The sequence below is a fragment of the Fusarium redolens genome (assembly GCF_020744475.1).
Source record: "Fusarium redolens strain MPI-CAGE-AT-0023 chromosome Unknown BKA55scaffold_12, whole genome shotgun sequence".
In the NCBI taxonomy this organism is placed as follows: Eukaryota; Fungi; Ascomycota; class Sordariomycetes; order Hypocreales; family Nectriaceae; genus Fusarium; species Fusarium redolens.
The window spans coordinates 1,041,448-1,065,440 of NW_025763675.1; the positions used below are offsets into that span (position 1 = coordinate 1,041,448).

General features: G+C 48.5%; 7 protein-coding genes across 7 annotated transcripts; 4 read left to right on the forward strand and 3 right to left on the reverse strand.

Annotated features, from left to right (window-relative positions):
• The first annotated feature begins 693 nt into the window (after nucleotides 1-693).
• On the forward strand, nucleotides 694-2,420 carry BKA55DRAFT_98988 (S-adenosyl-L-methionine-dependent methyltransferase). The gene is made up of 6 exons (XM_046201708.1): nucleotides 694-977; nucleotides 1,104-1,478; nucleotides 1,526-1,607; nucleotides 1,654-1,773; nucleotides 1,819-2,064; nucleotides 2,110-2,420. The coding sequence occupies exons 1-6, from the start codon at nucleotides 884-886 to the stop codon at nucleotides 2,315-2,317; spliced, it is 1,125 nt and encodes a 374-aa protein (XP_046047047.1). The 5' UTR covers nucleotides 694-883; the 3' UTR covers nucleotides 2,318-2,420.
• Nucleotides 2,421-2,432: 12 nt separating this feature from the next.
• BKA55DRAFT_575076 (uncharacterized protein) lies at nucleotides 2,433-4,626 on the reverse strand. Its single transcript, XM_046193353.1, has one exon. It carries the CDS (start codon nucleotides 4,591-4,593, stop codon nucleotides 2,524-2,526), a length of 2,070 nt encoding a protein of 689 aa, XP_046047048.1. The 5' UTR covers nucleotides 4,594-4,626; the 3' UTR covers nucleotides 2,433-2,523.
• Nucleotides 4,627-4,790: 164 nt separating this feature from the next.
• BKA55DRAFT_648411 (P-loop containing nucleoside triphosphate hydrolase protein) lies at nucleotides 4,791-7,424 on the forward strand. The gene is made up of 2 exons (XM_046197245.1): nucleotides 4,791-5,007; nucleotides 5,063-7,424. The coding sequence occupies exons 1-2, from the start codon at nucleotides 4,879-4,881 to the stop codon at nucleotides 7,319-7,321; spliced, it is 2,388 nt and encodes a 795-aa protein (XP_046047049.1). The 5' UTR covers nucleotides 4,791-4,878; the 3' UTR covers nucleotides 7,322-7,424.
• A 4-nt stretch (nucleotides 7,425-7,428) lies between these two features.
• On the reverse strand, nucleotides 7,429-11,313 carry BKA55DRAFT_575079 (uncharacterized protein). The gene is made up of 3 exons (XM_046193354.1): nucleotides 10,508-11,313; nucleotides 9,902-10,461; nucleotides 7,429-9,844 (listed from the first exon to the last, which is right to left on the reverse strand). Exons 1-3 carry the CDS (start codon nucleotides 10,827-10,829, stop codon nucleotides 7,661-7,663), a joined length of 3,066 nt encoding a protein of 1,021 aa, XP_046047050.1. The 5' UTR covers nucleotides 10,830-11,313; the 3' UTR covers nucleotides 7,429-7,660.
• A 1,175-nt stretch (nucleotides 11,314-12,488) lies between these two features.
• BKA55DRAFT_595965 (uncharacterized protein) lies at nucleotides 12,489-13,852 on the forward strand (the record flags this gene model as incomplete). The annotated part of the gene is made up of 4 exons (XM_046195878.1): nucleotides 12,489-12,517; nucleotides 12,665-12,875; nucleotides 12,949-13,399; nucleotides 13,449-13,852. 4 exons carry the CDS (start codon nucleotides 12,489-12,491, stop codon nucleotides 13,850-13,852), a joined length of 1,095 nt encoding a protein of 364 aa, XP_046047051.1.
• Nucleotides 13,853-14,020: 168 nt separating this feature from the next.
• On the reverse strand, nucleotides 14,021-15,059 carry BKA55DRAFT_595966 (uncharacterized protein; the record flags this gene model as incomplete). The annotated part of the gene is made up of 2 exons (XM_046195879.1): nucleotides 14,021-14,275; nucleotides 14,325-15,059. 2 exons carry the CDS (start codon nucleotides 15,057-15,059, stop codon nucleotides 14,021-14,023), a joined length of 990 nt encoding a protein of 329 aa, XP_046047052.1.
• A 2,489-nt stretch (nucleotides 15,060-17,548) lies between these two features.
• On the forward strand, nucleotides 17,549-23,978 carry BKA55DRAFT_648423 (uncharacterized protein). The gene is made up of 3 exons (XM_046197246.1): nucleotides 17,549-21,145; nucleotides 21,196-22,159; nucleotides 22,209-23,978. The coding sequence occupies exons 1-3, from the start codon at nucleotides 17,900-17,902 to the stop codon at nucleotides 23,531-23,533; spliced, it is 5,535 nt and encodes a 1,844-aa protein (XP_046047053.1). The 5' UTR covers nucleotides 17,549-17,899; the 3' UTR covers nucleotides 23,534-23,978.
• Nucleotides 23,979-23,993: the final 15 nt, after the last annotated feature.

Genomic DNA, 23,993 nt, shown 5'->3' on the forward strand with positions numbered 1-23,993 from the left:
CACTTTAAAGGAATTTCGTAAAATTAGGTAGCTTGCACCTACGTTCTTTGCTCGGTCCAGACCCAGGATTTCGGATGCAGGCATCAATGGTTAACTCTCACTCGAAGTGCAAGCATTTGAACTGTCTCAGCCGTGCTGCAATATCACCAACCGCATGCATAAGAGCCAATCATGGTGACATATGAACAAATGAGAAGAAAAACACCGATATGAATACCCAATCCAGTGACCTTCCCCGTCAAATCCAAGCTAAGAGAACTCATACCCCAGCACTCGCTTCTCCCTGTCAGATCTATCCCACGATCTCGCCAACTCTATTTCCTCACCCGAGATATCGCTCCAAACCATCACGCCAGTATTCCACCATCTCCATAAACTACTCGAATGCGAAAATCTCGGACATCAAGTCAAACCCCGAAGTCAATCTAACTATGAAAAGTACCTCGCTCGTGCCGTGTCGACTGGCATGTTCTCTACGCCAAGGGGTCCAGATCAGGCACTAGTCTTGCAGCGTCGAGGACGTCAGAATTCACGAAGAGGAAATTCCAAAGGACGCTTTATAGCTTCTGCGTAAACGGGCAAGTAAAGATGAGCTACGTACGGGAGGACTATCCTGTTTCGTCAGCGTAAGTTGAGTTATTACGCAATACATCATGTTCAAGCGCCTTCTTCCCTCTTATCTCTTGTCTTTTGGAACCTGTCACATTCGCAGTAGAAGAAGCAAAACAGACCATCAGAAGTGCCTTTTATTGGATGCTATATCCGCTTGTGCATATTCTCGTGATTCTTGTTTTCTCCCCCTCATTGAGTGAGGAAGTATTTATACTGGATGTTGTCCCGAGTCGAGGCTCATTGTGATAGCTGAAAGAGAAACGGCAAAGCAATGGGTGTTCATGATACAGAAGGCAAAAGAGCGAGTCCGAGGAGTAGTCCTCCATTACAAGACAAGTCAGATCCGGCGGGATATGATGAACAAGGTATGAGGATGACATTCACTTTGGCGTATTGAGTGGAGGGGGAATGTTCAGTTGAGATTGAAAGAGTTAGGGAATACTGCGAAGGCCTTGCGCAAGAGAATCGTATGACAACTAACACCACTCCAGATACAGACCCAACCCCCGAAGATAACCAAGGCCTCTTACACGGCAACGCAATAATCGAAGCCGGCGGCAGCGACGAAGACGATGAATTCTCCGCCAGCGACTTCGACCCCGATGATACGTCAAGTCTTCGCTCCTCATCAACATCCATAAGCTCCAGTATCCTCGAACACAGCTACCAAAACGGCCGTCGATATCATCGTTATCGCCATGGACGATATCCGTTACCGAATGATGAGGCGGAGCAGAATCGTGAAGATATGCTTCATGCGATGATGTTGGAGGCTACGGATGGAAGATATTTTTATGCCCCGATTGGGGAGAATCCGCAAAGGATAGCGGATTTGGGGACTGGCACGGGAATTTGGGCTATTGAGAGTATGTGAAAAAAAATGAGTGAGAGGGAATGATGCTAATGGTGTTAGTTGGTGAGAAATATCCGAGTGCTGAAGTATTGGGATTGGATCTAAGTCCAATACAACCAACTTGGGTACCTCCAAACGTCAAGTAAGTCATTCACATATGCACAAGATCCTATATCCAACATACACAGATTTCTAGTAGATGACATCGAAGACGAATGGCTTAACGGCGATGACTTTGACCTCGTTCATCTCCGGAACATGATTCCAATCCTCAAATCACCCGTAACACTTCTCAAGCAAGTATACGCGTACGTCCACCCCTTCTATGCCCAACCCTCCTCTAACGATACCAGAAACATGAAACCCGGTGCCTGGGTAGAACTTCAAGACGTAGACGGCCAAGTCCACACAGACGACGATAGCATCCCCGACGATTGGCCCCTCAAACGCTTCACAGAAATCATCCTCCAAGCCTTTGCTCTCTACGAAACAAACGCACACGCCGCTGTATTCGGAGGCCAATATCTCGCAGAAGCAGGATTTGTTAACATCAAGCATAACTTTATCAAATTACCTTATGGAACGTGGCCAAAAGACAAGTAAGTCCCGCCACCCACCGAGAGACTTGCTGCTAATGATTTAAGGGTTATGAGATTGGTGGGTATGTATTATAGAACTGCATGCGAGGAATTCTTCCCGGCGATTGGAAATCTGCATTTCCCGCAGTTGGGTTGGGATAAGAATGAGATGGAGGTGTTTTTTGCGGAGTGTAGACTGTCCATGAGGGATCCCAAGGTTCATGCTTATGGGAAGATGCATTTTTGGAGTGGGCAGAAGCCACTGGATGCATAAAGTGAGTTGATAATGGGACTTACAGAACCGTCACGAGAAATGTTTAGAGATTTATGTACTAATCATCATATTTGATGATTATAAGCGTCATGTGCTAGACGAGGGGAACTGAACAGTATATGCTTCATGATTTGTGCTATCAAATACCACTTTTTAAACCCAACTCCAATCTTACCAGATATACAGAATCTATTACATTACATCCCTCACCTTCTTCCCTTCTTAGCCTTCTTACTCCTGGGCTCCTCATCCCCTCCCTCAGCAACCCTTCTCTTCTTCCTACCCTCCTCAAGCAACTTCTGCATACCCTCCGTAGCCTTAAACTTGGGATTCGAAGGATCAATAGCATACTCATGACTCTCAAACACAGCCTTGAAACGATCATCGCCAACATCCATGCTAAAGTCCTCCTGCAGACCGCCGCGAGATTCTTTGGCTAGGGCCTTCTTTTTGGCTTTGCCCTTCTTCTTCTTGGCTTTCTCTGCGCGGACGATTTCGTTCATGTCGAAGTGGTCCAAGTGATCGGCTTGGTCTGCGCCCACGTCGGCCATGACCTTCTCGAGCTGTTTCTTCTGAGCTTTGTTTTCGGCCTCGGCGGCTTCGCGAGCTTCGCGCTTCTTGAGACGGTCGGCCTTGCGGATGGAGGTCTTGGAAGATGCTGCGGGGTCTTCGGCGGCAGTGAAGAAGGGATCGTCGAAGCCAAGGTCCTCATTCTCGCCTGCGGGTTCCTCTGCAACCTCCTCTTCCTCCTCGGCATCAGGGTCCTGGCCAGCACGTCTAGCTCGTGCAGCTTCGCGCTTCTTCTCCTTTCGCTCCTTTTCCTTTCGGATGTACTTCTCAATTGTTGTCTCCTCCTCAGCTGTCTTCTTTGGTGCGCTCTCTGACAGAGCAGGGGTGAAAGTAATCTCCATGTCGCCTACGGGAGCGCTCTTGGAAGACTTGGTAGGCTCCTCAGATAGACCCAAGGCAGCGCGCATTTTTCGACGCGCTAATTCCTTCTTGGAAAGCTTGGGCTCATCCTCTCCCTTCTCCTCAACGGCCTCTTCCTCCTCCACATCGTCGTCATCTTCGCTGTCGCTTGCCAAGTATGCGCGGAGATCGTTCTCTTCAATCTCGTTGCGACTACCACTGAAAGCACGGTTGATGGACTCCTTGCGCGATGCCTCCTCAGGATGCATGTCCCAAGTAAGCTTGACTTTTGAGCTCTGAAGGGCGTTTGTCACGAATTCCACGGGCTTGTATGACTCGGGAACCTTTTCGCACTCGTCTCTGGGCTCATCGTCGAAAGTGACATCGTCGGGAACGAATCGAAGATCAAGGAAGTTGGAGGATGATTGGTACTCTCGTCCATCGACCGCCTCGTAGAGCTTCTGTGCAACTGCCGGGCTTGAGCAGACCATGACAGCATAGTAATAGCGTAGACGATCGAGCTGGTAAGATCGTAGCGCATCACTGTCGAAGTCCTGATCGTCTCCCTCTTGGAGCAGACTCTTCTTGATTTGTTCATCTCCATCCTCACTTTCCTCGTCGCTATCATCCGGTTCGTCGTCCGAGTCGTTCTTGGAGTTCTTGAACAATTCCTTCGGGGGTCCTTCGACTTCTTCCTGCTGCATGCGCTCCTTGCCAAATTCACTAGGGTATACTGAGATTTTGTCGATCTTGCCACCAGTCTCGGGAAGGAAACTGTTAAAGAGAGCCATGAGGTCGGTAGATTTAACGTGGTCCCAGTCAAGATTGACAATAGCGATTCGATTCGTCACTTCTCCAGCCTCGACATCGTTTTGCTCGTCTTGGAATCGCTGCATGTCTCCCTCGGTATCGACTTGCGCGCCACCCTCTTCTTCGTCAGAATCCGACTCTTCCTCCTCAGAATCAGAGTCATCTTCAGAAGATGAGAAACCGCCGCCTCGGGCAGGATCGTATTTCTCATGCGCCTTTCGCAATTCTCGCTGAACGACCTCGTCATCGTCGACCTCGATGTTGTCTTCCTCCTCCTCATCCTCCTGCTCTTCCTCTTCATCTTCTTCGCGGTACAACCTTTGTAGAGCCTTCTTCTTGGAATCCGACTTTACTTTTCGGCCATATCGATCGACCTTGGCGGTAGCAGTGAACTCATCATCCTTGAGCATACGAGAGAATCGTTTGTCGATTGTGGTTTTTGTCTGCTTCTTCGAGGGCAATCGGAATCGAGGATCAGTCTCGAAGTCGGCGAATCGCTGATCGGCGATTTGACTCGCCGAAGAGCCGGCCTTCTTCGTTTTCTTGTCGTTTTTCATATTGTCTTAACGAAGTTGGTTGTGATGAATTCGCGAAGCTTGCTTGAGTGGAGGGGCAGAAAACAGTTGGATTCAATTTTTTGGCGGTGAATCTTTTCTGCCATGGCGGTAAGCTTCTTCCGGTAAAGCGCCCCACAGTCGGCCATCGGTATTGCCAGGCGCCGCGCATTTTCCAAAAAATTTCCAGCGATTTTAGACTTGGTCTTGATTTTGGTTTGCGCCAACGACAAGGTCTAGAGAGCTTCACCTCGATCCTCTTCATCTATATCGTCGCGACTTCACACAATGCCTCCTCATGCGCGACCTGGGCGAGGGCCTAAACCGCAAAAGAATGGCCGAACTGAGCAGCGCCAACAGAAGCGCAAGAGAGACCAAGAGGATCTTCAACAGCTTGAACAACGAGTGATTGATTTGGTATGGGGATATTAATTATAACAACCCTTTTTACTCTGGCTAACAAAATATATAGGACCCCAAATCGGATGAAATCAAGAACTTTTCCCATCTTCCTCTCTCTGTACCGACCGCCAACGGCCTCGAGGCCTCACATTTTCAAACCCTTACCGATGTCCAAGCCCATGCCATTCCACTGGCTCTCAAGGGCAAAGATGTCATGGGAGCCGCCAAGACAGGAAGCGGAAAGACCCTTGCTTTCCTAATTCCTGTTCTCGAGAAGCTCTACCGTGCCCAATGGACCGAATACGATGGACTAGGCGCCCTCATCATTTCTCCTACTCGAGAACTCGCAGTCCAAATCTTCCAAGTGCTCCGGAAGGTCGGCAGAAACCATGTTTTTTCGGCGGGTTTGGTAATCGGTGGAAAGAGCTTGAAGGAGGAGGCTGAGCGTTTGGATCGAATGAACATCTTGGTCTGCACGCCTGGTCGCATGCTACAGCATCTTGATCAGACAGCTGGTTTCGATGCCAACAACTTGCAAATCCTGGTTCTGGACGAGGCGGATCGCATCATGGATATGGGATTTCAATCTGATGTTGATGCGCTAGTCGAGCATCTCCCTAAATCACGACAGACACTCATGTTTAGCGCCACCCAGAGCAAGAAGGTCTCAGATCTTGCTCGTCTCAGCCTGAAGGACCCCGAATACGTCTCTGTTCACGAAGCCGCTGCTAGCGCCACACCCACGAACCTCCAACAACACTACATCATTACACCGTTGACAGAGAAACTCGACACATTATATGGCTTCATCAAGGCCAATTTGAAGAGCAAGATCATTGTCTTTCTGAGCTCAGGCAAGCAAGTTCGATTCGTATATGAGAGTTTCCGTCATCTTCAGCCCGGTATTCCTCTACTACACCTTCACGGCCGCCAGAAGCAAATTGCACGAATGGAGATCACAAACAGGTTCACAGCTGCGAAGCAATCGTGTTTGTTTGCGACAGATGTCGTCGCGCGAGGAATTGATTTCCCTGCCGTTGACTGGGTTATTCAGGCCGACTGTCCTGAGGATGTTGATACATATATCCACCGAGTTGGTAGAACAGCTCGATACCAGAGTAATGGCCGAGCTGTGCTATTCCTCGACCCTAGCGAAGAGCCAGGTATGTTGAAGAAGCTTGAGCAAAAGAAGATTCCCATACAGAAGGTGAATGTGAAGGAGAAGAAGAAGAGAAATATCAAGGATCAACTACAGAGCATGTGCTTCCAGAACCCAGATCTGAAGTACCTTGGCCAAAAGGCCTTCATCAGTTACACACGGTCAATCCATCTACAAAGAGACAAAGATGTCTTCAAGTTCGACAAATTAGATCTTGACGGCTTCGCTGCTAGTCTTGGTCTCCCCGGTACACCACAAGTCAAGTTCAGAAAGGGCGACGATATTAAGAGAATAAAGAATGCTCCTCGTGCTGGAATGTCTAGCGACTCTGAATCTGAGGAAGATGGCGAGAAGAAGTCAAAGAAGAAGAATGAGGTGCGCACAAAGTACGACAAGATGTTTGAGCGAACAAATCAAGACGTTCTGTCAAGTCATTACAACAAGCTTGTACTTGATGGCGATGAGAGAGCGGACGATGACGACGGCGATTTCTTGTCAGTCAAGAGAGTACTGAAGGATGATGAGCTAGACGATGAGGCAAATAATGCTTTCAAGAGCACGGCAAAGGTTATTGATGGTCTGGGAGGTGAAGAGCCTTTCGTCGTCGACTCAAAACGTCGTGAGAAGGCACTCAAGTCAAAGAAGAAGATGCTCAAGTTCAAGGGCAACTCAACCAAAGTCGTGTTCGACGAGGACGGTAACGCCCATGCTATCTACGAGCTCAAGGATGAGGACGACTTTATGGGAGAGGGTCCAGCCGAAGAACAACGTCGCAAGTTCGTCGAAGACGAGACATCGCGCGTTCGCGAGGCAGATGTGGACGACAAAGCTCTCGCCAAGCAAAAGCGTCGCGAGAAGCGAGAAAAGCGCAAGGCCGCCGAGCGAGCAGAGCGCATGGGTATCGTATCAGACGACGACGACGCACCCATGCTACACAACGCCGACGACGGCGAAGATCCTCTGGCGCTCATGCGATCATTGCCAATGGGAGGCGACAGGTCAGACAGCGAGGAGGACCGCGAGCCGCCCAAGAAGAGAGCCAAGAAGTGGTTCGAGGACGACTCGGAGGACGAGAAGAAGAGCAAGGGCAAGGGAAGGGTTATCAAGGTGCAGGACGAGCCGGAGACTTTGGAGGATCTCGAGGCGCTTGCTACTGGATTGTTGGATTAAGGAGGTGGATAGGTTCGATACCCTATGGAGCCTTGTGTATAGGGATAGACAAAAGTTGCGAAATAAAATGCATAGGGTTAATGTTCAGGTTTTATCATCCCATGGAGTATCTTATTGAAAGAATTCTTACATGTCAGAAAAAGTCATGAGTGAATTATAAGTAGCACCATTCTCAGCAAAAGCTGTCCATTCCCATCCCAGCTCCACGCTTCAATGCCTCGCGTATATAATTCACACTCCCATACAAGAATATTTACATGAATCAATCACCTATCCTCAACGCCCAGGAAGCACATCGAAGTCTAAACTGCACCAACAGATTTATTTATCCGTTAGTTTTTACACCAACTCTTCCACCACGTTTCCAAATAACCGGACGCGGTAAAAACACGTATGATCCACAGCGCCGTAATTGCCCATGGATCGAACGACGATCTGATCTGTACCGATGTTGAGGTTGGAGAACCCATCGTTGATGTGCTGTACATGTACACCATCGTTTAACTCGTTTCCAACGTAGTCAAAGTCGCTGATCTTGACGAATTGGTTAGATAAGGGAACAGAGATGTTCCGATTAGTTGTGTCTTCTCTGAACCAGTGGGCTGTTACAGCAAAGACTTGATCACGCTCTTTTTCGTCTTCGAATCTAGCAAAGACTTCGATCTGTCGCGGTCTAGCCAGGGGATCTGTTGTTGCGTTCTGATTGATGTGCTCAATGACGATGTCAGTGGGAACGACCAAGTGACCAAGGTGAACGGAGATTCTGGCACCATGATATCGTCCACTGCCATCGATATCATGAACTGAGCAAAAACAGTCTCCTTCATCCTGCCAGGGGAGAAGCGCTGCCACGGCCGGGAGAGGGTGTACGCCAGAGACGCCACGCTTCAAAGCTTCTTTAGTAGCAACACCCTGCTTGAATGGATCCCATACACCTGTCGTGAGAGCGTTATCAATGGTAGCACCTGCGCCGACTGCGAAGAAGTTAATCTGATGTTTGAGCCGCTTGTTCCAGTCTTCGTGAATCTTTGTCTTGACACCAGCTTCAAGGCCTCCGTCTGATATAGTCTGGATAACGATCTCTCGAATGAGTTTTCTCATCTCAGCGTCCGATGTTCCCTTAGGAGCCATCAACTGTGCAGTACGTATCGATTCTTCAATGTGAGCCAACATATCCGACTTCAGCTCCTGGAGCTCAGCTCGGACTGTTGCTTGATGAGTTGCCAGTTCGTTCCCGAGATGCTTTATGAATTCGCTGCGAGGAACAACAGTCTGGTTCTGCTTACTGAGTTGCTCATTAACAATCTGGGCGACTTTCTTGTCGAATCCAGCTCCTGATCCAGCAGCCTTTGTCTTAGTTATTGCTTTTTCAATGAGCGGTTCGAGAACCTTGTTGTTATTCTTGAACCATGTATCCCAGAAAGCAGGCAGCTTCTCCTCAATGCCACTGTCAACAGCTTTCGTGAGCTTCGACTTGAAATCTTTGTCTTTACCAAGTCCCGCCACGATAGCCTTCCATTGCTTTTCCGTAGAGATCTCGTAGTTTCCGCCCTTCTTCTTCATGTTCAAAAAGCTCCCACTCTGCTTCAGATAATCTTGAAGACCATGGTAGAACTGTTGAGGAATAGAGGGCTTTCCATTGATGGTTTCCATGGTGATGAAATAAGGTAGTTTCGCTTCCAGCTTCTCGAGACTTTTCTTCTGGTCACTGAGTTTTAATGTCAGCTTTTTCACTGCTTTTTTGACTTCATCCGCAAGTTCAATGTTGTCAATGGGATTGTATGCGAAGACATCATGCTCGTCGTCGTCTCTGCTCCAGGAAGGCCATGAGGGTACTGGGAACGACGGTATCATATCTCCAACACTGTGAACAAAGCCAGCAGGGTTCGGCAAGTGAACACCACCTAATCCAAAATTTGGAACACTTGGTAGAGACGGCCGCAAAGCTCCCATGCCCGAAACGAGAAAGATCCCCAAAGACAGACCAACGGTGCCGATGAGAACAGTATAGACCGCCATTTCGACCCAAGAACCTCGAATTTGAACACCAGATAATCCGTCGAGAAGGTTGACGAAATGATCCATAATCCTATCGACCAACCATACAACAGACTGCAGATATGTCATGGGATTTAGTAACCGCCACCAATCTGTAGGGCCGCCATTGTTGTATTGATCATCGTCAAAATCGTCAAAGTCATTGTCTTCACGCCGTCTCCAGATCAAGTTGAATGGCCAGAGTGTTGATAACCAAGCAATCTGTTCCCGAAGCCATTGACGCCACGGCTCTATTTGGGGTGCCTGTTCTCTCTCAGCTCGCTCAGCTCGCTCACGAGCAATTTGATCCTCTGCTTCTTGAATTTCTCGCTGGATGGCCCAATCACGCTCTCGTGCATCATCGGGAATTCGACGGGCCCTTTCAAATGCACTCGATGGCGAAGCAGGCCTATTGATTCTAGAAAAAAGGCTGTGGTCTCCGCTTGTTCTTTGATCTCTCCTCTCAGGAGCGGCGTCTCGAGATGGCTGTCGACGGAATGGGTTGGCAACTATACGTGTAGAAGTCTTTGTGGTTGTACGTGCCTTTCTTGCATTGCCTGCATATTGGCTTTCACTCTCGATATCGTCTTCATAGCTTTCACTCTCGATATCATCTTCATAGCTTTCAGCAGAGCTTTCACCCTCCTCACTATCTTCCACTACCGTAGGTTTTCGAGGCCGGGGCTGGCTTTGTCGAGTTTTGTTTGGGGCTGGTGTATTCGCCGTAGTCCTACTACGGGTAGCAGGCGCAGCCCTCTTTTCCGGCTCGGGTTCTTCTGGTTCACGCGATTTCTGCCGCGTTTGTCTGGGTACTTGGAGTGACGTTTGTTGAGTATCCCTAGGTCTACTAGGTTGCGCCTCAAGACTGTGTTGCTCGCGAAGACGAGATGGCTGTAGGCTGCGCTGTACAGACGTATCTCGTTGAGCTCGAGGGTTTGGGTTAGAAGCAGTTGATTGCCTTTCAGTTCTTGCTATCAAAGGTGGCACCGATCCTATCGTTGCATCTTCGTAGTAGTCACTTTCCAACCCAAAGCTTCGTGAGCTATCGTCATCCCTCCCAGTCGCTAACTGTTGAACAGCGCCTGTTGCTGGGCGTGATGTATCTATTTCATGTTAGACTTGTCCAGAAGAAGTGTGTATGTCACTTACTGTCTCTTGATGGACCCGCATCATCTACCCTTGTGGGCGCTGCCCTTGGCTTAGCTGGTCGCACGAATTCTTCCTCATCATCGACATTGTTGGCCAGGGCTTGATTGACAGCACTGCCCAAATCCATGCGCTGCAGACCAGCTCCCACCTTTGGCGGCGGCTCAGCACCAGAGCCGTATGTGTACTGTCTCCGTGTACTTGGCGTCCCTTGCAGAGCCGGTAAATGAGGCCTCACCAACGTATTCGGCGACTCATTTGCAGGCGGTTGCTCGGGTTCCCGACTTGTGAGGCGGGTATTACGTCTACTGACTCTGGGAGGCATGGTTGAGGTGAGATGTGAAGGCTGAGTGAAGTTGGTATGAACAGAGAATTGAACAACAAAAAGAATTCAATTTGAAAGGAAGTGCGCTCTTTTGTGTCATGAAAATCGTCTCTGTTGTCTTGAGATGAAGGCGGAAGACGGTTGTTCTTTGGCCTCTGGGATGAAAATAGTAGCACTGACTTTGTGTGTCTACCACACAGACGTATCAAGGCAACACCACCAAATAGCTCCCCACCTCTAGTCGTGATTCACGCAGACAGGTTTGCCGTGTGCCAGCTTGACTGGCCAATCTAAACGTTGAGTTGTAGTCAATCACAACAAAGAAACATGTTGGTGGCGGTGAGATGAGCAAACAATGAGTCTTGAGAGGTGCCGTCAAAAAGTTCGCGATAATGACAGTGCGATAATTTCGGTATCGGTGATGAGATCTTTTACTGGATTGTTGAAATGCGTCTTGCTTTTTTTGTCGATACTTCTTGTGATGCTATCGCGAAGATGCTGTATGCACCGACGCGATACGCGCCGAGGATTAGGCGGCGCAAATTGAGAGGCTGGTGTACGTGATCACGTGCACAGGCGTTCTACAAGTGCCTCTAAATTACACAGCATCAAGAAGTTCGTCTTAAAACACCGCAGGTAAAATAATTGAACTGTAATTTTAAATCAGTTGATTGAAAACTCAATGCCGAATAAAGTGCACGATCTTTCGATACTTCCGCCGCATTTAATCGAGACCAACTCAACTTCACTTAGAGTTATTACTGAGAATCGAGACCTTCAGTTCGCAGTCCATCAAAGCCTAGAATATAAGCAAAGTGCTAGATAATTTTCTCTGAATCTGCTTTGAATGAGGAATATCCTTAGTCATTTCTTTTATTTGCGTTCCTACAGATTCATGGCCAATACGAGAAGCAATACGAAGTCTCAAAGTCGGGTTTAGCCATCGGAGAGAGCGCAATCAATGCATGAGCATCTGAGTTAGAGTCATTATTCATGAATGGATGTCACCAAAGTTTACTTCTCTATCAACTGCCACATTACAAAATGCATTGTTTCATGGAGTGCAGGTTGATTAATTACCAACCTGGTACAACAGAGAATGTAAGAGATATAAGCATTACGAGGCCCTTACTCCACAAATACCCTGCCGCCCACCATGATCGTCTGTTCGCTTCAGTTAAAGTCGGGTAAACCGTCGTTAATACAAGGCCGTTGTATGGAGCGCATATTATAAACTCGATCTTGAGTGTAGTGTATTCGGGCCTATGCCATGCTGCGATACTATTTGCCACTCATACTCATTCTCTCGACTCATTCTCGTGAGATCCGATATCGACGGCCTATTCCTTCTTGATACTTCAGCCTCAAGCCCCGAATAATCCTCCATGAGGCATGGGCATGTCATGATCCTTGAAGTCCCACCGCCATTAAATTAGCAGCGTTAATCACATCAGCACGAACCCCCTCCTTCTAATCAGCCCAAAAAAAAAAGCTGCCCCGCCATTTCCATCCACCCCCGACATCTTCCCCCTACCATACATTGACCTTTAACCCCGCCATCCCTCAACGTAACCCGCCTCCTCGACTTCTTTCACTTTGTGTTTTTTCACCGCAAACTTGAATCGCTCAGTCAGGTCAGAACAAAGAAATCCACTGAAAATGCCTGTTGGAACTGTTCTCGTCACCGGGTACGCCACTCAACCATCCCTTGCGACACTAACCCCTACTATCTCTTGTTGGTCTTGGACATTGTCTTTGTTGTCGCAAGCTTCAGGACACAGATCATACGGTGTCGCATAAGACAAAGAAACACCAGCTAACGATCGATCCTCCAGTGGTACCGGCTACATCGGCTCTTTCACCTCGCTCGCCCTTCTTGAGCACGGTTACGATGTCGTTATCGTCGACTCCCTCTACAACTCCTCAGAGGTCGTCCTCGATCGCATTGAGCTGATCTGCGGCCGTCGGCCTATCTTTTACAAGCTCGATGTCACAGACGAGAAGGCCATCGATGAGGTCTTTTCCAAGCACCCTGCCATTGACAGCGTCATCCACTTTGCTGCCCTCAAGGCAAGTCACATGTCAGCCGGAGCGATTATCTACGACTAACACCATCCAGGCTGTCGGCGAGTCTGGCGAGATTCCTCTCGAGTACTACCGCGTCAATGTCGGTGGCAGTATCTCTCTGCTCCGCTCCATGGAGCGCAACAACGTCAACAACATCGTCTTCTCCTCCTCCGCTACCGTCTACGGCGATGCTACTCGTTTCCCCAACATGATTCCTATTCCCGAGCACTGCCCCATTGGACCTACCAACACATACGGCCGCACCAAGTCCATGATCGAGGACGTTATCTCCGACTTTATCAACGCTCAGCGAAGCAACTTGGAGAAGGCCGGTAAGGAGTTCAAGCAATGGAACGGTGCTCTCCTGCGATACTTCAACCCTTGTGGTGCTCACCCCTCTGGTATCATGGGTGAGGACCCCGCTGGTGTTCCTTACAACCTTCTGCCTCTCCTCGGAAAGGTTGCTACTGGTGAACGTGAGAAGCTCTTGGTATTCGGCGATGGTGAGTTTTACTAGTGCATAATTGCTGCGCAACTTCTAACATCTGGTAGACTACTCCTCTCGCGACGGTACTGCCATTCGAGACTACATTCACGTTGTTGACCTTGCCCGCGGCCATCTTGTCGCGCTTAACTACCTCCGCGAGAACCAGCCCGGTGTCAAGGCATGGAACTTGGGTTCCGGCCGTGGAAGCACCGTTTTCGAGATCATCAAGGCCTTCAGCAAGGTCGTCGGCCGCGATCTCCCCTACGAGGTCCGCCCTCGACGACAAGGAGATGTCCTCGATCTCACTGCCAACCCCACCCTCGCCAATAAGGAGCTCAACTGGAAGACCGAGCTCACCATGGAGAAGGCCTGCGATGACCTCTGGAAATGGGTCAGCAACAACCCCAAGGGTTACCGACAAGATCCTCCAGCCGAGATGGTCGAGGCTATCAAGTCTTCCAAGGCTTAAAAATAGAAATAATGATGACGAAGGCCACCCTTGTGCGGAGCAGGCCTCTCGCAGTTTACGGACCGAGATGAAAATTCCTTAAAAGATTTGTGTTTTTGGTCATGATTGAACCATCCATAGCATTATAGACAGATAGCGCATTCTAAATAAAAAACAAAAAGGCTAGACTTAATCGATTTTAATGAGCAACTTTCCAATCGTCTTTCGGCTCTCAATGTCCTGGTGTGCCTGTGCCACGTCCTTGAGCGGGTACACCTTGTGAATGGTGAGTTCGAGCTTTTTGGACTTGATAAGGTCGAAGAGCTCGGATGTGTACTTTTCGAGATCAGCTCGCTCGGAGACGTAGCCGTTGACCACGGGACGCATTAGGCGGACGTTCTTGGGTGTAAGTCTGAAGAGGCTGACAGGATCCACAGCACCGGACTGTGTTGCTGTTAGCTTGGGATGTGAAAGTTGTTGAAGGATCACTTACAGCGTTGCCGAAGGAAATGAGGTTACCCTTGGCAGCAATCATCTCAAGATCTCCATCGAAAGTAACCTTGCCCACGCCATCAAAGATGACATCCGCACCATGACCACCCGTGATCTCCTTAACCTTTGCAACAACATCATCATGAGAGTTGATAACCCACTCCGCACCATTCTTCCTCGCAAGCGCAAGTTTCTCTTCAGAACTAGCAGTACCAATGACCTTGGCACCGACAATTCGGAGCAGCTGAACAAGAAGAGTGCCTACACCTCCAGATGCAGCATGCACAAGAACCCATTGGCCAGCCTTGACCTGACCAGCTTCACGGATAAAAGTCCATGCTGTGAGACCTTGGAGATAAGCAGCGACGGCTTGGTCGGTGGGAACGTCGTCGGGAATTTTGACAGCGTCAGAGGCGTTAACGACACTGTACTCGGCGTAGGCGCCCACAGTTCCCATGAAAACCACGCGAGTACCGTTCTCAAAACCCTTTACGGAGGAGTGAGCGTCAACGACAGTACCAGCAGCCTCACGGCCCAGCGTAAGAGGAAACTGAGGCGCTTTGTAAAGACCACTTCGGAAGTATGTATCGATATAGTTCAAGCCCGCAATCTGATTCTTGACAAGGATCTGATTCTCACCAGCTTTAGGAACAGCAACATCGTTGAATTCAAGGACTTCAGTTCCGCCGTTCTTGTTAATCTGAACGGCCTTCATCTTGGGAGGTACAGGCGCCATTGTTGCTGTTGAGAAGTGTGAAGTTATTCTGGAGATTCGCTGGATTGGAATTGAGGTGAGTGGTTTTGATATGGTACTGGTTCTGAGCAGTGAGCGACGGAGAGGTTGAGCCATGAGTGTGAGTGTCGGGACTGGGGATTATTAATGTGTCGGGTCGGAAGAGGGCTGTTTTTGATGGTCGGAGGTAGCTGCGGTATGGCGGGGATTGGGGATGGGGCCTATGATGGCGGGGTAAATACTGAGGTGATTGCACGTCATGATTGCGGTTTCGGATATAGATAGAAGACAAGAGAAGTTGATGTAAATATCTTGAACTTGGCTTACTGAGTAGATATGCTAATTAGATAGAGTGCTTACTTGGTTGAGTGACTGGTAAGATTGACGGTTCATTGCTTACAGTTACTCATCTAGAACGCAGATGGCACTGGCTTAAACATGGAGAATCCTCCATACTATCAGAATTGCATCCAATATTTACAAATACAAGCCCTCTATCTATAGTTTCCTTATTACTACTAGCTTAAGTTAAAACGCAGTTTGAATCACAGCCACCAGTTTATGTTCGATCTTGTTAGCTATCGAATTAATAAGCTTTTGTTCCGGTCGGCTAAGTTCTTACCCATGTCACTAACACAGCAAGTACGCTACCCTATAACCCAGTTCCAAACGTTGAAGGTGATTATATTTAGTCAGTCTGAAGTCTGAAACGAACTTGAAATGCCTAGCCGCATCTGTAAGACAAAGAATAATGAACAGTCAGCGTCAGAAGCTAATTATAACAAGTTCTGCTAGAGAATTAGTGCAGGACATTTGATGATATTCCTGAGGCTCGCGAGGATATGGCATTGTTTTTGATAGCCTACTATATAAGGTGCCTCAATTGCAGATACGCGTATACTTTGCGACCAGACGAGGATGTTCTCTTTTTTCCTTGCAGGCTCTCGTATAGCTAGAATACACCCGGATTGCAGGGCTATGATCTGATGGATCTCGTGATGTCTCAGTGTACTTCGAAAGAGCTGTACGATTTACACAACCCTCTCCGCCGACCACTCAAGTGACAACTTCATGATATCATGAGTCAAACTATATCCATTGGCTACTACTCCAACACAAATGCCGAGGGTGGCTTTGACAAAGCTAAGCTTGCGCATTGCTTGTTTCAAGGCTGTTGCGAACTTACTTGACAGTTAATATGGGCACATCAGGGACCAGGTCAGTTCTGAAGGAGACCTGCATCTCGATGGTTGATCAGATCGTTATGCTAGTTCTAAATAGTTTAATACACGCGATGTCATTCATGCCATCTACAGAATTCTGAAGACCAGTCTCGAATAGACGATCTTGACCTGCCAATTCAAGCATTGGGATGTAGGGTAAGACGGTTGAGTAGGCATAATTACAATTAAGCCCCCCTCAAGCCAATCGATGGTAACACCGGCTGAGTCAATCGGAAAATAACATGATGATGAATTGACGATAACGAAGAGGGGAAGTAATTTTGATATTCCATGAGTTGAAAGAGAATGTTCTAAATGCGACCCCCAAATGGCTTAGTCTTCGTCAACTACAACGTTGTTCCAACAGCTGAACTAACGTTAATTCTAAGCTACACGAACCCACGCGAAGGAATCTTCAAACATCAGCCCATTTGCAAGTCGTCTACAGAAGTTCTCACATTAGTCTCGAAAGAAAGTCTCAATTAGGTTGAGGCTACGCCAGCATACGCGTGGCCAACTCCTCTTAGACGGAGGCGTCGGTCCAACCTCCCGACGGGTTTATTCTTAGGCATCGCCCGAACTGGCCTGTTTACGGCTTAGTGATCGCCGCGAGAGTTTTTCTGCCAGGGTTTGGGGCGTTGGTTTCATGTGTCAGTGGCAGTTGGAGCAGATGTCATGACAGAGGATCGTGGCAGTGCAGGCGGCTTGGCATGAGAAGAGCTTCGCAAGCTCGTCCAGGGAGTGTCCCTGTATGTATGCGTCGGAGGATTTTTATTGAGGCCGGCTAATGTATTGAGATGTTCATTAGGGTAATTGGAAGATATTTCAGTTGAATTAATGATTTGCGACTATTGTTTCGTCCAATGCTAGGGTCAGTGATTATCATTAGACCTTGGGCCTCTATACGTCACCTCAATTAGAGTGCATGTTTTAGGGCGTTTACCTCAACGACAGAGCATCCACTCATACGACACAGGCCGAGAACGAAGTGTAATTTACGTTAGACAGATGCTTCACACTGCCTGAATTTGAGGTGATTGCTTCCTTGAGTTTGAAGATGAGTAGTACAAGTCTATAATGCAATTGAGCCTTGAAATCAAGACTACACACATGATATCAGGTTTCATTGGAGGCTCTCATGCCCAGTGTATTACACGATGTGACACCCAGACCTGTGGGGGTGTTGCGGCTGTGGCTTAGTGCACACACAGTGGGGTATCACAGCCTTCAGGCTCCCCCCGGCTTCAGGCATATTCTGTAACACTAAGAACCGCCTCCGACTGGACCTCACCTCGAGACAAAAGGCGAGGCCACTGCACCTCGGTCACGCCAGGAAGTACCGGGTCGTGTTTTGTTTCCTCATTGTACAATAACAATCCAATATCATCGCAGCCTTATGAGGGGCTGACTTCTTCTCAACCACGCATCATTCATCCGTCTCATTTGCATTCTTTCCACTGGCATCAGCTATTACTACAACAAACACGCATTCATTATTTGATACCCAGTACAAAGCTGTCAGATTTACAGCATTCAAATCAAGTCTGAAACCGTCTTCCAACAGCTTATATCATCATTGACTCGTCTACTCATCAATTCAAATGATGCCCGCGTCTTAAAATGAATTCTTCAACGGCCAACGTCCGCCAGAGGCGCATTATCCAATTATCACAACAATGGGGTTTCTCACTACCACCCAATGCCCCTACTCCTCTCACGCGACCACCTCACCCAACCTCTTTCCGAACTCACGGCGATGATGAAGTCGCTGACGGCCTTCTGCAGAGGCGGTCCGCTGAAGTCGCACAACTGCGACCTAGGAGTGGTTTGTCGCGAGCCTTCTCATCAAGCAACCTGAAAAAGGGAAAGCATTGGGATACAAAAGAGATATTGAACGTCTTGAATTCTTGGGTCGACAGTTCAGGCTCGCCCGGTGTAGCCGAATCATTGATTGCGAAATTGGCTGCAGCCGGTGTCGACCTCGGTGGTATGCAGACACAGAAGCAGGGATTATTGAACAGAAGAAAAAGTGTCGAACATGGTCTTGATCGAACTCGCCTTTTAAAATCTGCCATCGAACGAGACCAACTGGACATGGTACACGTGCTTATACCGCATGCTGACCCATTGACCCTCGATATCTGTCTTCCAGCTGCGGTAAGAACTAGAAATGCACGAATCGTGGAGGTCCTATTGAGGTATGGGGCAAATGCATCGAACACTGCTGAAGGGCAGGATGAATTCCGCAAGGCGTGCTCTGTTCCAGCTTTATCTGAGATTGCCTCGCTCATCCTAAGATCTGATGGACGACCAGAAGAAATATGCACATCACAAGCGCTTACCGACGCCACAAGAGCAAAATGTTTCGACACTGTTTTGCATCTGAGTCGTTCCACAGCAGACGGGAACTACAACAACGCTGAAGCTCTCAAGATCGCTATCAACGATCAGCGAAGAGATGTCGCGATGGCAATTGCTACGGGAAACAAGCCACCTCAAAGTCCTGGCCTTGACGAGGCTTTCGAGCGGCTCATGAACAATACAGAGTTGGAACCAAAGTCGAAACTTGACTTTGCTGAGCTTCTACTTTGTTGCGGTGCCCAGGGTACTATACTGGAAAGATCACTTGAAGTGGCCTGCGAAACACAATTCTTTGAGATGGCTGACCTTTTGGCTCGTTATGGAGCTTCAATCGAGCACAACGACGCTTCTGCTTTGAAAACCGCCATTTCAAAGGGCCAAACCAGCCTCGTGAGCTCTCTTCTCAATGGATCGTCCAAGATTGATCCTGCATTGGCCTCAAGTTGTGTCCCTCTGATTCCCGAGCATGCGGATCCTGGGACTCGACAAAATTTGCTATACTCACTCCTTAGACGAGGAGCAAATGGTGATGTTCTGAATGATAGTCTCATTCTAGCTGCTAAAGCTGGTGACGTTCATTCTGTTGAGCTTCTACTCAACCCTCACTTTCGCGAACCACCAAGCGGAAAACAAAATGGGCAGGTCAAGCCACGCATTACTAACCGTCACGCTGTCGCATCGGCTGATTACCAGAACGGAGAAGCCTTACGGATAGCGATCTTGGCCGGCAATGCAGACATGGCAGCCAAGATCCTTTTTGCGAGACCCTCAAACGAAACACTTACCACAATATTTCCTTTGGTCAAGAGCCTTCCCCCTTCGGATCGATATCGTATGGTTGAGATGTTCTTGAGGGGGGCTTTAACCGGCCCAGCTTTGCATAGTGCTTTACAAGATGCAATCAGTGAAGACCCATCTCAGAGAGACCACGCTCTGATCAATCTTTTACTCAAATATAATGCGGACATCAACTATGACGACGGCGCTGGACTTACCCAGATCATAAATCAGATGGACCTTGGGTTGTTCACCAAACTGATGCAGAACGCTTCTCCTCAGACAGCAGCTGCGCATGTCAATAATGTGATGAGTATTGATAACCACCAAATCAGGTACGAGATGATGTCAATGCTGTTTAAGGCAAGGGCAAGTGTCGGTGGACAACAGGTTGCAGAAGCTCTCCTTGCGAATATATCGGAAACACCTGTCGACATGTCTCTTCTTCGACTTATTCTCGAGCAAGGAAAACCAGACATCAACGGCCTCAACGGCCACATTCTGCAGAAAGCCGCTCAAACTCCTGACCCTAAGGTTATCGATCTCATCCTGACCTTGGGCAAACACAACCACGACACTATCCCTGTTTGTCTCGAAGGACTGGCGAAAATCCCATCGAGCGAGAACAAAGCGTGGAAGCTTGATGTTATCTTGACCAGATCACCCAAGAAGATCAACCTGGATGCAATGCTTGTGCAAGAAGTCCAAACTCTTATCGAGGACACATCTGGCAATGCCTCTTTTAAAACGCTGCAGAAACTATTGGACCGCGGCGCCGATGTGAACGCTTTCCAGGCAAGGGCACTATGCAGTGCTGTCAAAGAAGCGAAGGACACGATAGTTGATACCCTGTTCAGCTGTGAGAGACCACCGACAGCGGCATCACTAGCATTCGCTCTTCCGCAAGCCTTGAAGATCTCGGATCCTATGACCCGCTTGACTTTCACTAAGAGTCTAGTAGAATCTGGAGCCTCCCCTCGTGAAGTCAACAGAGCATTGATCCATGCTATTAGCCATTTCACCACAGACGTCGCTTTGATTTGTGTTCTAGCCACTTATGCTGATGCGTCTGATGGAGAAGCCCTTGCACTCGCCGTTAACAAAGAGTCAGTCGAAGTCTTGGATCTTCTTCTTTCCCAACTCAAGCATTCAGACGAGGCCAGAGATTCTTGTTTGGACCAAGCGATGAAGATTGCCGACTGGACGGTCCGTCTTAATATCTGCAACCGTCTGGCAAAGTCTGGCGTGTCATCTCAAGCGGCCTCTAACGCTCTGCTTGTTGCGGCAAGGGATGGTGATCTGGAACTTGGAGATGTTCTTATTGCTCACGGTGCCAGTATTTCCACCAACGGAGGCCAAGCTATCATAGAGGCATGCCGCGGTGGTTCTGTTGAAGTTCTCGATGTGCTTCTCAAGTCCAACGCCGATACCCAAAATTTGACTTTGGAACGTGGATTCCAAGCTGCGACTGAAGTTCGAGATTTGAACAAAAGGGCAATGGTCTTTCAACGCCTTCTCAAGAGAGGTGTTTCTGGAGAGGTTGTCGACATACAACTCGTCTCAGCCGCCAAGTACGGCGAAGAGGGTCATGAAGTGTTGCGTGTCCTGCTGGCAGCGGGTGCAGACCCCAACTACAGTAACGGCGAGGCAGTTGTGGCGGCAACCCGAAGTGCCTTTGTTGGGAGCCTTGAGTTGCTACTGGGTTTGTGGCATGAAGGTGGCAATCAGGCAAGTTTACCGAGCCGTTTGGAGAAACAATCGCTAATGTGTTTGTGTAGAAAAAAGCATCACCCCCTACTTTGGTCAGAGCCATGAAGGCAAGCTGGAAACTTAACCAAGATACCAGGCTGCGTATCGTCCAAGACCTGATGAAAGCAGGGATGCCAGCTGTGGATGAAGTCCACATCGCCTTGAGCAAGGCGGTCGGTGAAGACGAACCAGATGAACGACTTATCCAAGTCTTGCTTGACTCTGGAGCATCACCGTTTACAAACGGTTGCTTTGCCCTTACCCAAGCTGTGCAAGGCGTGAAGGTTTCAGCACTCGATCTTCTCCTGAGTAGTAAAGTCGACGAGGAGGAGATACTTAAGCTTTTCGCAAACGGATTCTCTGATACCCAGTTCAGCACATGGTTCTCCCCGAACGGTCTAGAGGTTGCAAAAATGCTTCTGGCGAAAGGAGCCAAGGGAGTGGCTGTCAGCAGTGCTCTGGTGCAGGTGATGAGGAGTAGTACATACGAGACGGAGTCATTGGCTGATGAGTTTGTTGACTTGTTTGTCGCGCATGGAGTTGATATTGACTTTGAGAATGGAGAACCTCTAATTTGCGCGGCATCAAAGGGTAATACCCATTGGACAGAAAGGCTGCTTGCTTGCAAGCCATCACCACAAACTCTCACGCTTGCTTTTGAGCGTGTGTTTGATACAGCAAGGTCACCTGATGAAGTATTGAAGCTGTTCGAACTCTTTTCGGGTTATCGAGATGGAGAAGTTGGACTGGATGTCATGGCACGGAGTGCTGGGTCGGATCCTATCCTCATCAAGGCAATTTCACAGTATCCTAGGTCGGCAGAGCTGTTGCAGACGTTGTTGGATGCTGGTTTCTATCACGACCAGACAACAACATATCGTATTCACGACAGCGTGGAGGAGCCTGAAGAGGTGACGGTGCTTGCTTGGGCAATTGCTCAGCCACAGAAGAAGGTCAGCTCAGCACTGATTAAGATGCTGATTGAACGTGGTGGTAAGTCTTTCATCGTTATTCATAGCAGACTCATCTCTAATATTTATAGCGAACGTCAACTTCGAGACAACAATTAGCCGATCCACCCCTCTTATGATCGCTATCCAAGCTCGCCGACCAGACATTGTTAAAGAACTACTTCTTGAAGGAGCGAACGCTGATATAACCGATGCCATGGGCCGCACACCTCTTGCTATGGCCACCGATATTGGTGGTGAACTGTCCACTCGCATGATGGGCAACTTACTCGCCTTTGATCAGTCGAAAGATGATGGATCACTACACAACTCCGCCAGAGAGCTCAACTTTGCAGCAGTAACAGTTCTCGTGGAACATGGCCATCATCCTGACTTCCCTAGTCCACTACACGATGGAAGATCCGCTCTGGGTGAAGTTTGTCGCCATGGAGCAGGGTCTGGTAAAATGACTGCAGATGCAGAGAAGCTTATGCAGAAGGTGATGACTTTCTTGATCGACGCTGGCTCAGACTTGACCTTGCAGTCACATGGGAAGTCTCTGCTTCTTCTTTGCTTTGACTCTGCAGATCCTATTGCTACTACTCGCAGTTTCTTGAAAGTGGCTATGTGGAAAGAAATCAACAAACCCTTCAATCATTACAGTGATGGCGAGTTCACATACTCTCCGACAATGTACGTCAGTAAGGTCATGCCTGAATCGGATACTCGAGACCAGCTTCTCAGCCTTCTTCGAGCGAACCGAGCAGTGGATGTATACTACGCCAATTCTGGGGATCAGCCTGACGATGCTGTGGGCCTCCCTAATGATATGATAGTCCAAGAACGCGAAAGAAAAGCCAGATTACGACGACTGGCACTCGAGACTGAAGACCATGCTATCGCGCTCGCGCGAGCAAAGGAAGTGGCCAGTGTAGAGAGAGAGATCTGGAATCACAAGGCAGAAATCGAGGATGCCCGCCGTCGTAGACTCCACAACGAAGACATCAATGCAACACGACAAAAGGCTGATCTTGAGGAATCGCTCTTCCACGCAGCTGTCAAAAGACGACAGCTGGAGCAGAGCAAGGTTACGCAGTCTAGCCTAGAGCGTATTCAACAAGTCGCTGCAGCTGAACTCTTAGCCGAAGAGACCAGACAACAGAAGATGATCGAGTGGGAGTCTAAATTGAACTCTGAACGAGCCGGTAATGCGCAAGCACTTAGTAGTCTACGCATCAGTGAGCGAGAGGAGTTAGAACGCATCGAGCGAGGTGCAGACGAAAGAGTCAAGAGGAGACTCGAGGCGCAGAAAAAATTGGTCGAGACACAGGAGAGATTGGCGAAGAGACTTGCTTCTGGACCTGGAGGGGGAGCAGATGCCAGGAGGCAGATTGGATTCGTGGAAGAGATTAATTAACCCTTCTGGATTCAACGTCGATATCACTGGCAGGTTAGGGGCGTTTGGTGTTTTTGTTGTCAGATACCTTGTATAGCTTATGATGAGATGATAATTTCTTTCTCTGATACTGGGAATTCTTGAATTTGAGTATGATCTGTGAGAAAAACAGTAAGAGCTTAGACTTTCTTATCCTAAAAGTTGATGAAACTACCTAAATTGAAATCATGTTAGTATAGTTCTTGCGAGAGTTAGAGCATTTTATGATAGTGGCTTGTATGAGAAACTGAACTTATCCTATTTCTCTCCCCTTGTCTCCAGCCAATTCTGCCTCTCCTGTTCCCTTTTGATTGCACATTCTGCTTCTTCTCGCCTCTGCTGCTCCCTTTCGATATGGAGTAGCCTCGAGTCCATCTTATTGTTAGTACGCTCTAATCTATTGAGAGAGTCGTGGACCATATTGTCCGTGTAGTCTATGCCC